The sequence below is a fragment of the Fringilla coelebs genome (assembly GCF_963513975.1).
Source record: "Fringilla coelebs genome assembly, chromosome: 4".
Classification (NCBI taxonomy): Eukaryota; Metazoa; Chordata; class Aves; order Passeriformes; family Fringillidae; genus Fringilla; species Fringilla coelebs.
The window spans coordinates 42,214,962-42,234,184 of record NC_140032.1 but is presented as its reverse complement, the minus strand read 5'-3'; the positions used below and the strand labels follow the sequence as shown (position 1 = coordinate 42,234,184).

The window sequence follows — 19,223 nt, the reverse complement described above, 5'->3', positions numbered from 1 at the left end:
CCAATGATGGCCAAATTGGTAGCATTTTCATTACTTTATATCTGACCTTAAGGACTTGGCTCGTCAGTAAATACACTTACTACTTTATTTAATCACTGCAGTCTTCTTAAAAAAAACATGAGACTAAACCACCACTGCTCTATAAGCCCAAAGAGATGCAGGAAACCACAGAAGCTTTTCTGAATACTGAAATAAATGTTCAGGAAGCCTGAATCAGTACCAAAGCCACGGAATTCTTACACTGATTCATATTTAGTAAGACTTAGATGAAGCCTTTATGATCATCTTTCATGACATCAAACACTGAACTTGACCCATGTTTGCCCACTTGCCATCCACTTGGATGCCCTGTGGTTCTCTGCAGTAGCTGGCAGACTGATGAGATTTTTTGATGTGTTTCAGACAGATGGTACTGTAAATTTTATTGCTATTAGGCACATTCCTAATTGTTCTAGGTGAAGTTACCACATTCTTCATTGGAATGTGTTTCAATAATAACCTACGAGAAGAGTTGTTAATAAGGAGCCGGCATTTTAAGAATAGCAATGCTCCAGGTTTATGGTAGTCCAGAAATTCCTGTGAGATCATTTGGCATGTCTGTTATTTCTCATCACTCAAAACACAGAAGATAAAATCTGGGTTATGAATGCTAAATTTTATCATATGTCAGCATCACTTGCTATGCTATTTTATAAAACTAATTTGCTAAAATAAAAGTTAAAGATTACATTTTTCTTTATATGAGAAGGAAAGTGAGACTTTGTGAAATGCACTCTTTAAAGTTATTTAGCACAGTTAAATAATTTTAGGGGAGAATAGGGAGAGCAGAGAAGGGAGAAGTGTAAAATATTACAGTCTCCTTTGTATCTTAAAAAGAAAGGGAATTTGCAAAACCAATTAGTTCCAGACTTCTACAAGCCATTAACATTCTTGTATTCCCCTCTTTTTTCCCTTATGTGTTGGTTGGTTCTGGGATGGATTGTTCCATTGAGGCATTTCAGGAGCTTTCAAAAGAAGAAAGATGCACATCCAACAGAAGTTAGTAAAAATATACTCTAGCAGTTCTATGATTGTAATCATACTGGCACCACAAAACAATCCAAGCTGGCCACCTACATCAGCTGTAATAGAAGGAAATAAACATGTGTCATACAAAGCATCTGGTTTAGTCTAGCAAGCAAACAAAACCCTGCCAGGCTCAAGTGTTGCATAAATTCAAAATACATAATCCATCACTTTAGGAAAACAGAATTAATATTCTTAAGAAAGTTTACTGAAGAGGACTAATGTGTTTTTGAAAATTCTAAATAAAGCATGTACAACACAAGACATCCTACTGTGAAACGATACTTAAAATATTTACTACTTCAATGCCCTTTTAGCTGTTCCCTTGTTTCTCATTCCCATGTTCTCCCTCTCCTCTCCAAATCCCCAAAATGTCACTGTTCTTACAGTCCTGTCTGGGACAGAACCATAAGCTAGTGCCAAATTTAATTCTTACTCTCAGCTGCTGTCCATACCACAGCTTCTTTAATAGAATGACAGGAGACAGTATCAAAAATTACCACGAGACAGATGTGAGTATTGCTATTGTATATAAAAATTGTGCTTCTTATTCAGAAGCCCATATTTTTTTATTCAGGGGGTGAGAGAATTAAAAAATCAGGGTTTTTTTAGTCTGATGGTTTTTTAAAATTACTATTTTTTATATTAACTATTAATCAACAATAAATATTAAGCATTCACTTACCAAGCAACTCAGAGATAGTCAAAGCCTTCTGCTGCTGTGTTATTTTGTAGCTCAGATCATGATATTTAATCTCAATACGCACAAGGTTTTGCCTAATGACAAATACATAGAGTTTACTTGAGACAGTCAGCAGTGCTGCTCATTTTTACCAACATCTGTCAGCATGGTCTGAGTTCAGGGAGAGGGATGGTGTTTTTAATGAAAAGTTAGATGAGTTTTATCAGTTACAGGAGAGAAGAGGAAAACCCAAAATCCAAATAACAACAGCAGTTTAGCAGGAGTAGAGCTTCCTGCTGTGTTGAAAATGTAGCTCTAGATCTGTACTGTGGGGTAGACTCATATTTTTTTAAAGGATCACAGAGAGAAACTTGAATGGAAATGTTAAGTAAAGTGTAGCCTACCAATCTTGATTACATGCAAGTGCATATTTAATTGTGTTTATTTCAGTTGGCATGCTTGTGCAGAGCAGTGCTTGTCCTAAACTTGGATGTTCAGTTCTACCCTCTGCAAATAGCATCACTTACTTCTTAATTTATTCTTGCCTGCTGCAAAAGTGGAAGAGTAGGTAAATCTCAGTTGGAGCAAGACCTGTGTAATGACTGAGTGAAGAGCTCCTCTTTATGGTACCTTGTCTACAGAGAGACTCTGCCTAAGTCTTAAATAGAACATAAAAATAGTGGCTTTGGAAGAAATCTGACACAAGAACTGACTGCACACATAATGTCAATGGCTCAATGTCCAAGCAGAGTGTTTTGACCAGTGCTGTTTAACATCTTTTTAGTGACAGGGGCACTGAGGGCTCCTTCAGCAAGTTTGTTGTTGACACCAAGCTGTGGGGTGTGACTGACATGCTGGAAGGAAGGGATGCCATCCCAGGACCTGGCACCTGGACAGGCTTGAGACGTGAGCCTGTGCAAACCTCACATAGTTCAGCAAGGCCAGTGCTCAGTACTGAACCTGGATCAGGGCAAGCACAAGTGGAGGCTGAACAAAGAACAGAATGAGAGCAGCCCGAAGTGGAGGGACTTGGGTGTTCATTGAGGAGAAGCTCAACACAAACCAACAATGTGCACACAGCCCTTAGAGGCAGCCTTCACTGGATTGAGGGAAGAGTGACCAGAACATTGAGGGAAGATCCACAAGAGTGAAGTAGAGGGGCAGAATGGAACACCTGGAATGTTTTGTCCAGTTCTGGGGCTCCCATCATGAAGAGGATGTAAAGAGAGTCCAGAGGAGGCCATGAAGGTGATCAGAGGGCAGGAGCACCTCACCTATGAGGACAGGCTGAGATGCTGGTGGCTGTTCAGCCTGGAAAACAGAACCCTCTGGAGAGAAATTACAGCAGCCCTCCAGTACCTAGAGGGGGCTCACAAAAAACACAGAATGGGAGTTTTTAGAAGGACCTGTAGGGATAGAACAAGGGGAATGGCTTTAAACCAAAACAGGGTAGGTTTAGATTAGGTATTGGGAAGAAAGTCTTTACTGTGAGGGTGATGAGGCGCTGGAACAGGTTGCCCAGAGAAGTTGTGGATACCCTGTCCCTGGCAGTGTTCAAGGCCATGTTGGATGGGGCTTTGAGCAACCTGATGTAGAACGTGGTATCCCTGTCCCCAGGGGTTGGAACCATCCAGGGGCTGGATGATCATTAAGATCCCTTCCTGTCCAAACCCTCCTGTGATTCTTCAGAAGTGTTCACAGCTTTTGCTTTGACAGTGGCAATGAGCTCATTAACAATATTCATGAAAATAAAGTATTTTCTATACAAAATCATCATTTCTATCTCTGGGTGAAAATTCTAAATTTCAGGTAGCACTAATGTATAAAAATAATCTTATTCTCCTAGAGTCTGTTAGTAAGGCTGCCCTTGTAAGGGATTTGCTAGCAGAATTAGCCAATAAATATTTAACTTTTTCCTCATAACATCTCTAGAAATAATTATATCTCTATGTTTTATAGTTTGAGATGTGTACTCATTAGTGTGTTGGCAGGATTCCTATTGGTTAAGGCCTGGTAACAGGGGAATTTCTTGTATGTTCCCTTGTGTAATTGAATAATTACCGAGTTGTGTGTGATGTTTGCAGACAATAAAATAATCAACAAAGATAAAATGTCCTGAAGGGATTATTATTGTTTGTATGTAACAGGTTTAATTTTCATAATGCTCATTTGGAGCAGACTTTTAATAGGGCCTGTAGATATAGGACAAGAGGTAATGGTTGTAAACTAAGGGTAGATTCGGGCTAGGTGTAAGGAAGGCATTTTTTACAACAAGCATGGTGAAACACTGGAACAGGTTGCCCTGAGAGGTGGTGAATAGCCCATGCCTGGAAACATTCAAGGTCAGGTTGGGCTGGGCTCTGAGCAACCTGATGTGGATGATGATGTCCCTGCTCATTGCAGGGGAATTAGACTAGTTGACCATTAAAGGTCCCATCCAACCCAACCACTTTACCATTTGTATAGTTCCTGTGCATGTATAAACATATACCAGCAAATCAGCCAGCATTTGCAGACTGATGGCTTCAAAAGTGAGAAAACCAAAGTCACTGAGACAATGAAACTCATAGATACTTCATGAATCAAATGTCCTACAGTTGTTTATAAACATACTTCGATGTTGTGTATACTATGAGTTCATGTAGCACCTGCCTTAATACTTACTGACATCTCTGGCTATGAGGAAGAGGCAATTCAGTGTATGAAACTGCATTAAATTTTCTACCTCCTTTTTCTGAGTAGTGCCTTCAATCGCACACAACCATCCTGTTTCTCTCTTTGCTACCTTGTGAGAGTTTATGTGGTACCAAAGATTTTCTAAATAACTATTTTAATATAAGTAGTGTGAGAGACTTCTACTAACAATAGAAAATGTTATTAATTATATATATTAAATCTGTGGCAGTGCTGCAACAATAAAACCCAGGTCTTCAGTATTTACAAAACTTCCTTTGGGAATAGGCTAAAAGGAGAAAAACTTTATGCAGCATCCATTTGTGTTTTTTCATTGCCTTAATTTGTGGAAGTGTGAAGATTGGTTTTCTCTACTGAATTGATTGTGAATAGGTTTGATAACCCTGCTTTTTTTATTTCTAATTGAAACAGTGATCAAGAAACGTTGTCATCAGAGATTAGTGAGAGAGAAGGTAATTGAGAATATTACTTTGTAATTGCATTATCTATTCTTTGTGATCCAGTCTTAGGTGTATCTAAGTATATTATATACATGTATATGTATAATACATACATACATCAATATAGATATGAATTTGTATAAATCTTAACCAGTTTTGTCCAAGAGATTATGTTATCTCACAGGCAATGTTATTAGTACCACACATAAGAATATCTTTTTAAGGTCATATTTTCATCATACACTCTGCTAGCATGGTTAAAAGGAATCAATAATTGATTTGTTAGACAAGGTGTTAAGCAAGATTACCTGATGTATTCTGAGCTTTTCTTCAGCTTTGTAGAAAAATATTTTATGGCTTTTTCTCCTCCAAAGTTTGAATAGGTGACAGTGGTAGGGTAATCTGTTTCTTCACATGGGGCAGGGCAAGTGGAATTGTGTGTTCCTACTGTACATAATCCTTTTATCTCTATATTATCTGAAATTTCAGAAGAAATAATTTTATGTAATAGTTCTTTAAAAGCACACAGTTTAAGAACTTTAAAAAAAACTTACTAAATTACTTTTAATTGTCTTTGATAAATGTTTGGATTAATTATAGCAAGGAAAGTGGATACTTACCAGTATTGAAGGATTAAGTAAGTGTTTGCAATTTTCATTTGGGAAACTGGTGCACAAAAACAAGGGTTGAGATATTTTTCTCATTTTTCCAAAGAAATACAGCACCTCTAAGTCTTTCTGCCTTCACTGGGGCTTTATGTGCTTATTATTTCTCACTCAGAGTTAAACAAAAATACTTTCCATGTTCTGTACTAGCTTTTTAATTAAATACTTAGGTATATATCCTTGGTCTTGATGCCTTAGTGCCTGCCCAGCTCATTTCAGTGCTCAGAAACAGCTTCCAGAGCAGTTCCAACTGTACTTGGCTATCATCTGATAACTGTAAAAACCTTGGTAAGGTGAATTCACTTTACCTTAACTCCTGCCTGCCATTTGATAATTGGGCTCAAGACAACTAAGAAGGCTTAGGGAAAGTTTTGTCTCTTCAGATACTGAAGAGAAGTCATAAAATTCTGCAGGTCTGGCTGCCATGAAACTGGGGAGCCATTCATCTTAACAAGGAATTACAGAGAGAACTACAGAAAATAATCATTACAGAAATCTGGCAAAGCTAGAGAAAAACAATGTGGATGAAAAACTGTAAGGCATAAATGTTTCCTAGATCATAAGCCATCGCTGTGAGATGAGTACTGTGATCTCCTGCTTTTGATGCTCTATTTGCCCTCTTTGTGGGGTGGCAGAACTTGTGTCTGTTCACTCTGCTTGTGGGCTTCTCACTTTTGCAAAGCACAGGGAAGGAGATATCTCAGCCTGTTAGCTGATGATTTGAAATACTCTCCAGGGATTGTGGATTTTATTCTGGAGAGAGGCAGCCTTTAGAGCTCCTAAAATAATGTTCTTAGTGGGTCCTGCAGATACTGGATAAGCGTGCTGTTACTTGAGATTTTGTTATCAGATGTCTTACCTCTCCAACACTGTCCAGGGAGGGTCAGCTCCTAAAGTGAGATCCCAGGGACCATCTATCTACAAACCTTCTGGGATCCAGCTCTGAATCCTGGCCATCCTTCAGAGGAATTTAGGGCCATTTTTGCTTATTCCTCTGTGGTTTCTTTGACATTCAGTCCCTGAATATCTATTAAGTAAAATAATACACATCTTCCCTCCTGACAGCCTTTTAAAGATCATGGTTATATAGGAATGTGAACTTAGTGGAATCCATTTTAAAATAACTTTCAGGGGAAAAAAGTAATTGTTCACAATAGTAGATCTGGCCTGAATGTTGGGCACACCTTATCAAAGGAGTCCCCCCCCACCAACTTCTGAGTCTACTAATCACTCAGAGAGAGTCACATTACACAATAGAAACCAAACCAATTAAAAAAGAAAGCTTTCTGAAGATCATGAAAAGTTACTTCTCAGATTACTGTTTTAAGTATTTTCCAGTCTGTTGCAGCGACTTACAATTTTCATACCCACTGTGCATAGATGACTTGTTCATGGAAAAAAATTGCATTTAAAGTGCTTTCAAAATTTATAATTTACTCTTAAAAAGATGAAACCTTAAAGCTAGTGATTTATGTTTTACCTGTTAACAAACCTGTTATTACTGTACCGTTCACTCTTCTTGCACAAAGAATATAACATTGGATCTAGAAGGATGCCGTGAGGATGTGAAAATGCTAGCCAGAGGCTTGGTAATTGAAAACAGGTTAGTTGGATGTTCTTCCATTTTAAACCATTTCTGATTGCTAAAATGAATTCTTCTATTAGTTTATATATATATACACACATACATACACATATACATAAACACAATTTTTTTTGAGTATTTTTTTGTGTGGTTTCTTGGTTTTTAATGGGCGTGTATTTAATGCTCTATCTGTTCTCTGTTTTCAGGATATTAAATGAACTGGGATATACTCTATTTCAGATTATTTTCATTATTGATATTGTCTACTACTCGTAATTGTCTTGGAAATCATGAATATGAAGTTATTACTTACAGACTGCTGGATAAACACATTTGTAAAACTTCAGCAAGTCACATTCTGTTCCATTTCCTAAAAATAAATAAAAATATTTAGGAGCCTCAATTAACCATCTAACCCTTAACTCTATTTGTACTAAACTGGAATGTAATGTCATCAAAGCCTGCTCACCACTTGAGGTTAATGATTACACAACTGAGAAATCGATTCAGTTGGGCTCAGTGCAGTTGCCAACACCAGGAGGGGCACAGGCTGAAGAGAGACACAACAGACCAAGCCAGGAGGCTGCTGTTGGAGCAAACACCTTCTTTATGTGTGCCAGCCTGAACTGCCTTTGAGCTTCTGGCTCACTCTTTGTGTTAGCTTGCTAAAGACAGGAATTTCTGCTTTTCCTAGTGGAAATGAAAAAAAAACCCAAACCCAAATTAAGCTAGATTTGATATGAGATTACATCCCATGTGTTTCTGCAGAAATTTTGAAGTTCATGCAGGAGTTTTTTGGAGGTCCAGGGGGTAAGATAGTATGCTGATCTAGAGCAAAATTTTCAGTTGGCCTCAGTTTCACCCCATTTAAATTTTTTTTTTCCATCATATGGAAATGTTGTGTAGCAGTTTAGCACATGGTTCCAGAAGGCATTGCTCTCCTTTAACTAATTGTCCTTGTATAAAGTTTTATAAAGCTGTCAGCCCCGGCATGGGAGACCCAGACTTAATTGTGTTGGCAACCCCTTTTCCATGACAGTTTGCAGAAGACTTCCAACCCCCTTTCCCAGGGGTTTTCAAACAAACAGGCTAGAGATTGCACATTAATGGGTCTGCTTTAGTAAGAGTATTCTGCCTTGCTTGAGCATATTTAAAAAGTACAATGAGTCAGAAAGTACAGGCTTTCTTGTGGCTTTTCTTGTGGTCTAGTGGCTTTCTTGCCCACTAGTTGTTAAAAAAGAGGTGCAGGAGCAGAAATTTGACATTCCAGCTCTTCCTTTGGGTGACAGCATTGTCATTAATGCTGAAAAGGTGTGAGAGCTCAGTGTTACTGTTTTACATTTCTGGAGTGATTAAGCCTGGATACTTTAGGGGAGTATTACAGCATGCACCTGGTGCTCCACATTTGAAGCTGATTAAAAGGCTTCATACAGCATTTTTGGCTTTTGTAGAGCCTTTGCTGCTGCCAGGCTCTTTCTGTGGCTCACGTAGGAGTCCTGAAATTCTGCCTTCAAGCAAGCTCTTCTGCTGTGGTTGCTGAACACCTGCCTGCAAAGTAAGTTGCCTGGATGACATATGAAAATGTATGCCTTCTTATGGATTTACTTCCAGCTCCTTAGGAAGTCAGGTTGGAGACTACAGACCTGTCTCACACTCCTGAGGCATAAATGGTTCTATTTTTTGGACTGTATCCTAAGAATAGACAATGACCCAGATGCTAAGTCTAGGCTTGACCAATTATCTTGCTTGTTTCCTTGGAATTTTAATTAATGTCAACTGGAGATCTCCCTCAAATATGTGCTCTATCTCCTTGGCTATTCAGTAAGATGTGAGGTCTTCCAGGAAGATGGTCAGTGTGTGGTATGATGATATTCCTGAGAAATACCTGGAAGAATGAATGGCAAACAGCCACACCAGTCCTGTATGTACCGGGCTTTGCATTCCAGCAAACATCCATTAGTACTATAAATCTTGTGGTACTGAAGCTTTATGTCAGGCTTGCACTCTCCCCATGGGTATTCTTGGATAATTGACTGTAGGGTAATAATAACAAAAGATACAATTTTTTTGGGTCTGTTTTAAACGTTGGTATTGCTTTTCCACATTTTAAAATGCTGCAGGAAGCCTGCTGAAGACATGAGCTGTAACATTGTGATTTAATTAGAGGCAATTACAGTTCATGCTCTTGGGATTAAAAATTCATCTCCCCTCTCTCAAACTAAAAGTAGGGCCTGATTAGACAGTTTAGTGTAAAATGGTACTCTACTCCACTTGAATTCTGCTAGGAATGTAAGACCCCCTTAATGGTAGCAGAATGTGTTGACAGGGAAATTCTGTGGTGTCTTTTTATCATTATCTGTCAATGAGGTTGTAAAGTTAACAGCAAATAAAGGTGGACTTTGGTAGAGACAATTGACAGAGACAATTTGATAGAGAAATTAGGAAGACCTGTGATATTCTCCCAAACAGCAGTAATTTAATTTTGTCTGGAGGAAATGTTATTTTTTGGAGTCACTAAGGCACAATAAATATTTTACATTCCAAAATGTCTGATTCATTGTTAGTGCTTCAGAAGAGAATTGGAGACAGTAAAGAACACCACTTACTTCCAGTCCATGGCCAAGTCCTTACCTTCAGCTGGCGGACCGCCACCTGCGCGTGCATCCCCACCGGTGTCAGCAGACCTAAACCATCAAAGCGTGGCAGCTCTTGGGGTGAGTGGACCACGAAAGTTATCCCAGCATCAGTGTAACCAAGGGTGGGTTCATCAGTGAATTTGTCCTGATACGAAAAGAATTGTTTAAAGTAGTTTTGGCTTTGCTTGCCATCTGAACTTTTAGCTGTATTTATTGTGGTACTGTGCCGTTTAGTAACGTTTTGGCAATTTACAGGGAAGTATAGAAGCAAACTGACTTGAATTTCCTTTGTTCATTACCTCTGTGGGTTTCCTTCCAGTTGCTATAACTTTTAACCTTTTTATTCTTTTTGGCATCCCCAATTTTAAATGCAAGAAGTCATATGTCAGCATTTACTCATAACTTGGAGATTTGTTCCTTTTACTTGCAACTACCCATCACATTTCACTGAACTTTCCATTATTCTCTTCAGAACCTTTCACTCTTGACTCATAATTCCTAGAGAAGAAAAGCCAATGTCTAAGTAAGTCATCAATCTGTTAGTTTTCTTCCCTGTTCTCACAAGGTGATATGCCCTGTGTTCTGCTTTTTTGTTGGTCAAAGACAATTCTAATGTCAGAAACAATTTACAGTGCAAAGGTCTTGGCTGGCATTGAGCTGCTGCAGCTGCTGTAACTAAAATTTGGTGCTGTTTAGCCACTGGCACCAGGTGACCTTCTCTACTGGGCCTTTTATTAAGATGAACAACTTGTATAAAATTAAATCACTCTTTTGGTGTCAGTTCTGGGTGAACAGTGCATGTATATGCTCACTCACAACCTTCTTCCCCTTAGCTGGGACACAGTCACTAATAATTGTCTTTTTAAATCTCTGTTTGGGTATTCCCTTTAAAATACCCTCTCACTTGGAAATAGTCTTGATTTTGAATTTTGTGCATGGAATTCTGGAGGCCTGTGTAAACCCAATCAAACAAAAATCCCAAACCAAACAAACAAACAAAAAAAAACCCACAAAACCCCTCCACTAATTTGTAAGTTAGTACATGATTCATTGCTTATAATCCTTAGGATAGCTGTACCTGCTGGACATCAAAAAGCAAGTGTAAGCCTCTTCCAGACAAACTCACTCTTCTTGCTGAAAGATCATCGTGATTAAAAGTAAAGCAGTTTCCATATTCAGTGAAAACATGTTCAAAATCCTTCAATAAAGGAAAATAGGGAAGAGTAAAATGAAAGAAAGAACACTTTTAGCTTCCTTAGTTAATTGCAATGCAAGAAAGGGACTACTGGGGTTGTTGTTGGGTTATTTTGTTTTATTTTTTCCTCCAAAGTGCTCAATATTACAATCAGAAAAGTGGTTTTTATTGAAATATTCAAAAGTATTTCAGCCCTTTCTACAGAAAATGAAGTTTAAAGGAGAAATTTCACATTCTTCATTAATATTTATGAGCTGCTCAGAATAGTTTAATGATGTCCTGTGTTATTTCTATACCTGTTACAGTATATAGAAATTCTATATTCAAAAATAACTTCTCATTTTTTTCCATTAGCTGCTTAGTGAAGACTGTTTCAAAACTAAATGTCATGTTACATATGAATGCATATTTGCATTTTTTCCCAAAACCACCTCATAATTTAATGACTGCATCTCATTGCTTTAGTTTTAGTTCTTAGCACTAGTGTCTTCCAGTTAAGAGAAGTCTCTAATGCCTAGTTTTAGAAACTACAGCATAGCTAAAGGTTAGATTAAGCTAAAAGAATATAGACCCGACTTTTTTGTTCACATTTTCTAATTTGGGAATTCCTTTACAGAAGAATACAGACACAGAAATGGGATGATGATATTTTTTGGCTGTTGTCCCAAATTCCCAAAGATGGGTTATTTTCTTTTCAATATTTAAAACTTCTGTTACCCTGGCTGTCTGTATTCTTGACCTCAAGAACAAAACCACAGAATGCCTTCAAACTGTCCTTCATTGTAGGCCACTGATGGAAGAGGTTGTTAGACACAGCCTGGAGGTATGGCAGCTTTCAAAGGCTGCTGTCTGTGCAGCAGTGGCATTAGGCAGAGAGCAATTTAAACTGAAATCCCATCTTACACCTCAGAGAGTCCAGCAGGCTGCCTCTGTAGTCAGTGGGAGAACAGAGACCCTCAGGGTAATTTAGAGCAGGCCTTTTGTTCTCTATTTTCTGACTGTAAAAGAGCATGGGGGAGCAGGTGGCAAAGCTGGATGTCTTAAATGAGTATGAGAATATATCTCCTTCCTCTCCAAGCTATTGTTTTAATAAAATAAACATATTTACCTGTGGGTAACATGGCTTTCCAAAAAAATCACATTCTAGCAGTGTGCTACTGTTCAGATAAAACCCATTTTTCCTTGTAAAGTCTTTGATGCTGAAGTTCTGGTTCCCAAGAAGGAAATAATTTAACTCCTGGGAATATTTTTCTTCCATAGTAAATTTTTGGAGAATTGCAGATACGATGTTCCAGATTAAAAAAATTACTTTCAGGTCGCTCACAGCATGAGCTTGAAACCTGTCAGTGAGAAGGAGAAAGAATTGCTTGGGATTCTGTAGTTGTAGGACTGATCTCAAGGATGCTTTTGACAAAACTGTGCCACAATTTGCTGTCTGCTCACAAACTATAAGTGATTTGTGCCCAACAGATTGCAGTTTAATCTGTACAACATGAACAAACAATATAGTACCTATCACTAGGAATGTATCTTCCATATCTGGAAACAGAAAGTAGGCACCTTCCCATGGCTGTTCTAGTCATATAGGAAACATTTCTGTTGTGTGTGGTTGTTTATTAAACATTAAAATCCCCTGAGAGCTGAAGCATTCACATAAACCAACACCCAGATTAGTAGAACCAATGACAAGCTGAACAATTGAGTTTACATGTGGGAAACTAGCTGAGAGGAGCTGTCCCTTTCAGAAAAAAAGCTGTCTTCCCTAATTTGGAAATTGAATTCTAAGCACATTTGCAGTAGTCTCATGTACCTAATTTACACTAAGGCACTACACCCCTCTGTAGACAGTGTACCTTCCCATGAGCTGGTGGCACGGTGGCTTAAATCAAAGGTGATCATTAATCCTTAAATCCACTTGAAAAGTCTCAAAAACATGATGAGGCTTTGGTGGTGGTGCTTTCCTTATGCACAGCATTGAAGTTCTTTATTGAAGTAAAGTAAGGCTTTACACAGAAGTTACTGTTATTTTTAAAAAATGTATTAAAGTAACATACTTGTGTAATGGATCTTTATGCCCCAGTTTAAGGAAGGTGAGTAGGAACAGCTCTTCACCACTAAATTTGAGTCAAGAAATAAAGACAAAGGGAGTGCTGTGCCTCTTTGTCCTGCTAATGAAAAAATCCCAGTTAATAAAAACAGGAGGGGAGGATAAGCACAGCATGACTGGCAGATGGATATGGCAGCAAACTGTTACTTAGATGGAAAAATGCTGTGCTCAGTGGCTGACTCCTTACAGTGTGCTGCTGCTATAGTTACAAGAAGTGAGGCATGTTTATAGCAGCCAGCACCATGCAGCCAGAGGGACTTGTGTCTGCAGTGCATGTTGTGTAGGATAACCCAGGGCAGCTTTATGCAGGAAATGAGGAGGTGGCAGAGGGAGGCAGAGCAAGTCCAGGTCTTTGAGACTTGGACTTCTGGCTGATTCTGCCAGCTAAAGGTGGAAAATGAGAAAGCCTACTATTTTTGAGGAAAAAAATGTGGATAAACTTTCTGTGTTTCTAAAACTGTTCCTAAATTATGTTTTTGCTCTGAAAATCAGGCCAAAATTTTATTAAATTATTTTTGAATTGGCTGCACTGAATGTTGGCCACTGTCTTCAAATGTAGAAATCTGTAGTGAAGTTCTTGCTTAGACACATGTTTTCAAAACAACCCAAATGCTCTCCTCCTGCAAAAATTCCGGGCATCAGCAGGAGCTGTAAAGGCTGAGCACCTCTGAAAAAGGAATTTCTGTTTTACCTTTGCACAAGATTTCTATTTAAAATAATTTGCTAATCTCATCTTTTATTTTTAACTTGAATGTGGCTGATGGCTGTCCCTTAGTTACACTGAAAAGCAACACTCAGAACACTACCATCAGAGTTTTTCTATTCCAACTTCTGTGGTGAAACTTAGGAATCATGTCATCTGAAGGAAGGGGAAGATTATAAGAGCAACCTCCCTCTCTTGATTCTCCTATTTCCATCTCTATTTAAGTACCATGTGGTGGTGTGGAAGACGTGTCCCTCATAGCCATATTTTCCTTAGTTTGGCCCAAAAAAGCTGTTGAACCTGACTGCTTTCAGATAAAGATGTGTCTCAAGAGCAAACAACAAACGTGTTTTTTACCTGTTCAAGTTGCAGAAGGTCACAGCGGGGAATTTGACTTTTTCCACGTACTGAACCACCACTGTAGTGGTGGTTGGCCAGCTGAAGTAGTAGATGAAGCGGCTGCAGATCTGCCAGGCAGCAGTGGCCAGGCAGCCCGCCACCACCAGCAGCCACAGCGCCCTGCGAGCCCTGCTCTGAGTGTGGACAATGTTCTGCACACCATGAAACGATGTGGAGGAGGAAAACTCCTCGTGATACTTCCTTCTGTCTTCCAAATCTGGCAGCAGTTTCTTTATCAAGCACAATCGTATCTTTTCCAGTATTCCTGAATGTAGAAGGAAGTTAAAATTTAAAAAAAATTAGCGTTTAACCGTCACTTAAAAAAAGGAATCCACATAATTCTCAATGTAAATTTTCCCTTTGATTGTAAATTCTCTCTTTAAGTAATGAACTTGATTCTGAGGATGGAAGAGTTGTGTGCTAAGAGATGGGCTCAGTGTTGCCTTGAGTATAAAGTATATCTTGCAGTATTTCTAGCCCAAAAATATTTAAGCACTTTAATTTAGGAGTAGTTCCACTTCTGGGGGAAAGATAGGATTTTGAGATGCCTCAGGGGTCTAAAACCATAGGTTGCTCTGAGCTTATGTGAAAAGTTAAACATCTCATTTTTACAGTAACAACTCCATAAAGGACTGCTCCTTCACACATGCTCTGACAAATTAGGTTTAAAATGAATGATAAGGAATGATATGAAAGGGAATTTCCCTATTTCACTATTAAAACTTTCAAGAATTGAAAGGTTGCAGGCTCAAAAGAATATCTAATCTCATTTTGTTAGGTTCACACTTGTCTGATTCCATAACTTTGAAATGGGATGGGTTTAGTTTTCATTTGCATCATGTTTTCTATAAACTGATATTAAAATAAACCAGACCAAACAGTTTTTAAAGCTAAGTTTAAGGGCTATAGCAATAATGAATGTAATCAATACCTGGAGTTGCAGTAACTTTCCTATGCTTAATGCTGAATAATCTTTTGGACATGGATTTAAACATTATTTTCTCTCCCAAAATATCCAAATAAGGGAAACTTCATGAGACCATTTTTGTACCTTGTCATAACTGGATCGCTCTTTTTGCAAAGTGCTTCTTTTATGGATTGCCATCCACTACTTTGTTTTGGCATTAAGTCCATAAGAACAGTAAATCAAAGAAAATTTGTGAGACAGTTTGTAATATCTGAAAATGTATTATTTAGGTCAGTGTTTAACAGCGATTAAATGCTTCCCTTCTGTTTGTATCCAAAAATTAGGTTTAATAGTTTGCATGTGTGGCAGGAAGAGAATATAGCCTTTTTAAGACTTGAGGCTATTACAGCTGGGCAAAGGAACAAAGGGATCTAAGAGTCATCTGCCAGAGCCACATCAGCCACATCGTGACCACATCAGTACTCTGGGGCTTTTCTTTGGTCCACAGTCTCTGGACCATGATAATGAAATCCCAGATGGTGCTGAATTTCAAAATGTCTCTGAAGGGAAAGAATTTGCTTTGCGTTGTTCTTTTAAGGTCTGTGTGAGTACTTTGATCAATGTTATGTAATTTACTATGACCTTGTTTTATCCTCAGACAGTTTTCCGCTACAAAACCATTCAAAAGTTTCTCTCCTAGCTCTAGTGACTGTTGGAGCCCACTGCAAATCTGTTCAGCCATGTGTGGTTTTGTACATCGTGCTGGTAGGGTTTTGCTGTAAGCTTCTCTCTCACTAGCACGTGGGCTGTGGGACGAGTTCTTTGCATGTTCCCCAAAACAGAGCAGAGGGAGAAGCACATTCCTACATTCCTGCATCTCTGCACCTGCTGCCTATAGACTCCAACAAGAGATCACAGGCAAGTCAGATCCTTTTCTCCAAGGATAGTTCTGAGTGTTCATTTCTCCTATATGCACTGTGCTAGCTATGAGAACGATAGCATGTCCCTACACAGAATTCCAGTGCCAGTAAAAAACACCAGTTACCTTAATCAGCAGAGGTTTAACTTTGAATCTAAGCAAACATGAAACTAAACTGCATTGCAGCTCCTGTGCATAGCTAGTATAGTAAATAGTAGTAAGTAAAAATGATGTTTCACCTGAGAAAAACATTGAGTTTTGCTTTTAATGTATAGGATTATCCAATATTAGCATGCTGCTGCTTTCATTAGCACTACTTTGTGAGTGTCTTAAAGAATCCTTACTCTACTTCCAGATTTCTTTAGAAAATGCTATTTAGCAATTCCCTAGTTAAAACTGTATTAGCTTTATTCTAAATACACAGAGGGCCAATAGCTAAAGGCTTTTAAAATTTCTTAAATAAGCGTACAAATTTTTTTCTACAAGCTTCTTTAAGCTCTCCCTTCCTTGTTGCATCTTGAAAAGGTACAAGGTATTGCTACTTTTGGACAAGATGACAAATAACAAAGCTCTTGGTAAAGTACTCTAATATACCTAGTGACATACCTTTGGCATCTGATTGAATGAATCTCCTGAGCTGGTCCATGAGGCCGTGCTTATTTCAGTAGGGAAGGGATGGATAAGAAGCTGCCTTACCACTGTGATCACTGCTAGGTAATGGCTTTTATAGAAGACTAAATGGGAGGTGATTCTTGATGACACATGGGACTGGGTAGTTTACTTTGCTGGGGTTGCTATGTTTTGCCTTTTATTAACACAGAAGGAGATAATTTTGATTACAGGGTCAGCTGTACACATTTATATACATTTCAATTACTTATGCTAATAGTTGTACAAGTGCACTTGTGTATGGCATCACCTTACAAATTTCTTTAATATATTTTTCTTTTGTTTTAGAAAGGCCTATGATCTTTGCTAAAATACTGTGCTGTTCAGAACTGAACAGCTTCTCTTGAAATAAATAAGGAGCCCCTTTCTGGTCTGGAGGGCAGTAAATGTATCTCACTAGGTTTCTAGCAGGAACAGGATGCAGTTTATCCACACTTTGAATAGCTGTCTTCATAACCAGCTCCAGATTTCCTGTTCTTGTGGACATTTCAGCAAAAATGAGCTGTTACTCCTGAGAACTAACCCTGTCGGCAAGGATGAATATACACGCAGGGCCAATCATTCCAGCAAGGCCTTATGCAAAAGTGGCTGCTTTTTTGTTAAGGTGCAAAATTATCTTGTTTGAAATTTATTTCAAGAAAAGAGCTGGACATCTAATAAAAGTGAATAAAAATGCTAGAAGATTCTAACCTTCATTAATGCTTTAGGAAAAAATAAGAAAAAAGCCCCGTCACATTCTCTTTCTGATCTCTTTACTTTTTTCCCTCTGTTGTCCTGTTGGTCACCTACAGAGTTCTTGGGTGACCAGGTGTATCAGCTTGGGTCCTTGGTGCCTCATTGCCTGGTTGTTTGCTGTTTTCTGGATGTGTTGTTAATGCTACAACCAACAAGGTAAAGCACTGAACTCCATTTAAGTGTTCCTGGCTGACAAGATTCTGTACTCTACTGCTTGGAATTCCCAGCTCCATTTGTCACTGCTGGGGCTCTCTGCCAGGGCAAGTTTTGCACGGCACTTGTGTTGATGCAAGCAGTTTTAAGATGTTTGTAACCTGAGCCCAACTGATGCTCTGCTGAGCAGTTTCTGAGCCCTGCAGATCCATTGACTCCTATTAATGCAAACCACTGTAATTCACAGAACCCAGACAACATCTCTTGCCTGAGTCGCTTGAGTTCATGAAACAAATTATTTTAATCTTTAATACTGTTATGTGTATAGAATTAAGAAGTACAAACTGTAAGTTACTTGGCTCTCTATACAGCAAGTGATTCAACTTTCTTTTTTTTTTTACTTGTGTTGCTGCCTAACAAAGATCTTATGCTTATGCAATACTTTAGATGAACAAGGCTTATGTTGTCCCCTTGTGTTTTACATAAGAAATTGATTTTGAAAAATTTCTTTCTTTTATGGCTGTTTTATATAATTCTTAAGCAAACACTAAGGGACGAAGACCAACTATCTTATGTTTGTTCATCCTTCCCAAATGGCTTGGACAAACAGGTGTCAGGTTGTAAATTGGTCACAGGCAACTCAATCTGTCCACTCACTCCTAGCATGTGTATCTGGTTATTAAAACCACACATTCTCTAATACTTAATGCAGCAAAGATAGAAAACCCAACTGTTGACAGAGGTGGTCACCGTTTTTTGCTGTCACACATAATGCAAATTTTGTACTCAAATTATTATTTGAAGTCAATCTTTAAGTGCTGTTCAGTTCTGCTGTTATGGTGCTAAATTAAAAAGTAATGCTGCAGCCAGCGTAACTACATAGCTATTTCCTGAGACAAATAGATAACATGTTTCTGATAAAGTTAATTCTTTATAGCCTAGTTGCAGCAAAATGTCTTCTGAGAATTCTTATAGGTTGCTGAGATAAAATACATGCATACACAGTATGTATTTGGTGTATATTTAGCTTTCATTGGACAAAATTGTATTTCTTAGAATACATTGAATTGTTTCTTTCCAATGCCTGTTGCATTGCATCACCCTCTATAAGTGCTTTTTTGACATTAATGCTTCTGCTGTTTTGCTTAGCTCTTTCTTTTAATAGAAGCATCTCAAATATTATCTACTTTTAAGACAGAAGTAATGCATTTGCTAATATGGCAGACTACAAATACTTTTACTCAATTCATACAAAAATATCAGCAGAAAAAGGCAAAACAGGAAAAAACCAGTGGAGTGATCACTGCCTGGACTGTTGTAATGTATTGCTATTGCCATTTCATGGAATGCTGTAACTAATAGTATATGCAAGCATGTGTCTTGTTCCTTCCTTGGAGCATGTACTCAAAGTGGATCCAGCAATGGGGGGGGAGAAGGGGCTGCAGCAGGAGGTGCTCAAGGACAGTTTGAGGACGCCTTGAGTCTCTCTACATTGATGAGGAATCAGTTATGACTGGAGAAATCATGAGCTCTCATCGTTGTTTTCTAATGCTTAAAGATACTAGAATTTTCTTATATTTTGTTTTCTTATGTTGGTGTTATCCTGACATAATTTAAACTGGTTACTCCTTTTCTCATCCTGTGGTGTATTGGAAGTTGCTTATTGCCC

At 38.3% G+C, this 19,223-nt stretch overlaps 1 protein-coding gene across 1 annotated transcript; it reads right to left on the bottom strand.

The window, feature by feature from the left end:
• Positions 1-921: 921 nt before the first annotated feature.
• On the bottom strand, positions 922-16,643 carry ASIC5 (acid sensing ion channel subunit family member 5; the record flags this gene model as incomplete). The annotated part of the gene is made up of 10 exons (XM_084203991.1): positions 922-1,121; positions 1,751-1,842; positions 5,190-5,358; positions 7,445-7,501; positions 9,017-9,164; positions 9,763-9,912; positions 10,846-10,965; positions 12,071-12,302; positions 14,130-14,436; positions 16,604-16,643. 10 exons carry the CDS (start codon positions 16,641-16,643, stop codon positions 922-924), a joined length of 1,515 nt encoding a protein of 504 aa, XP_084060117.1.
• Positions 16,644-19,223: the final 2,580 nt, after the last annotated feature.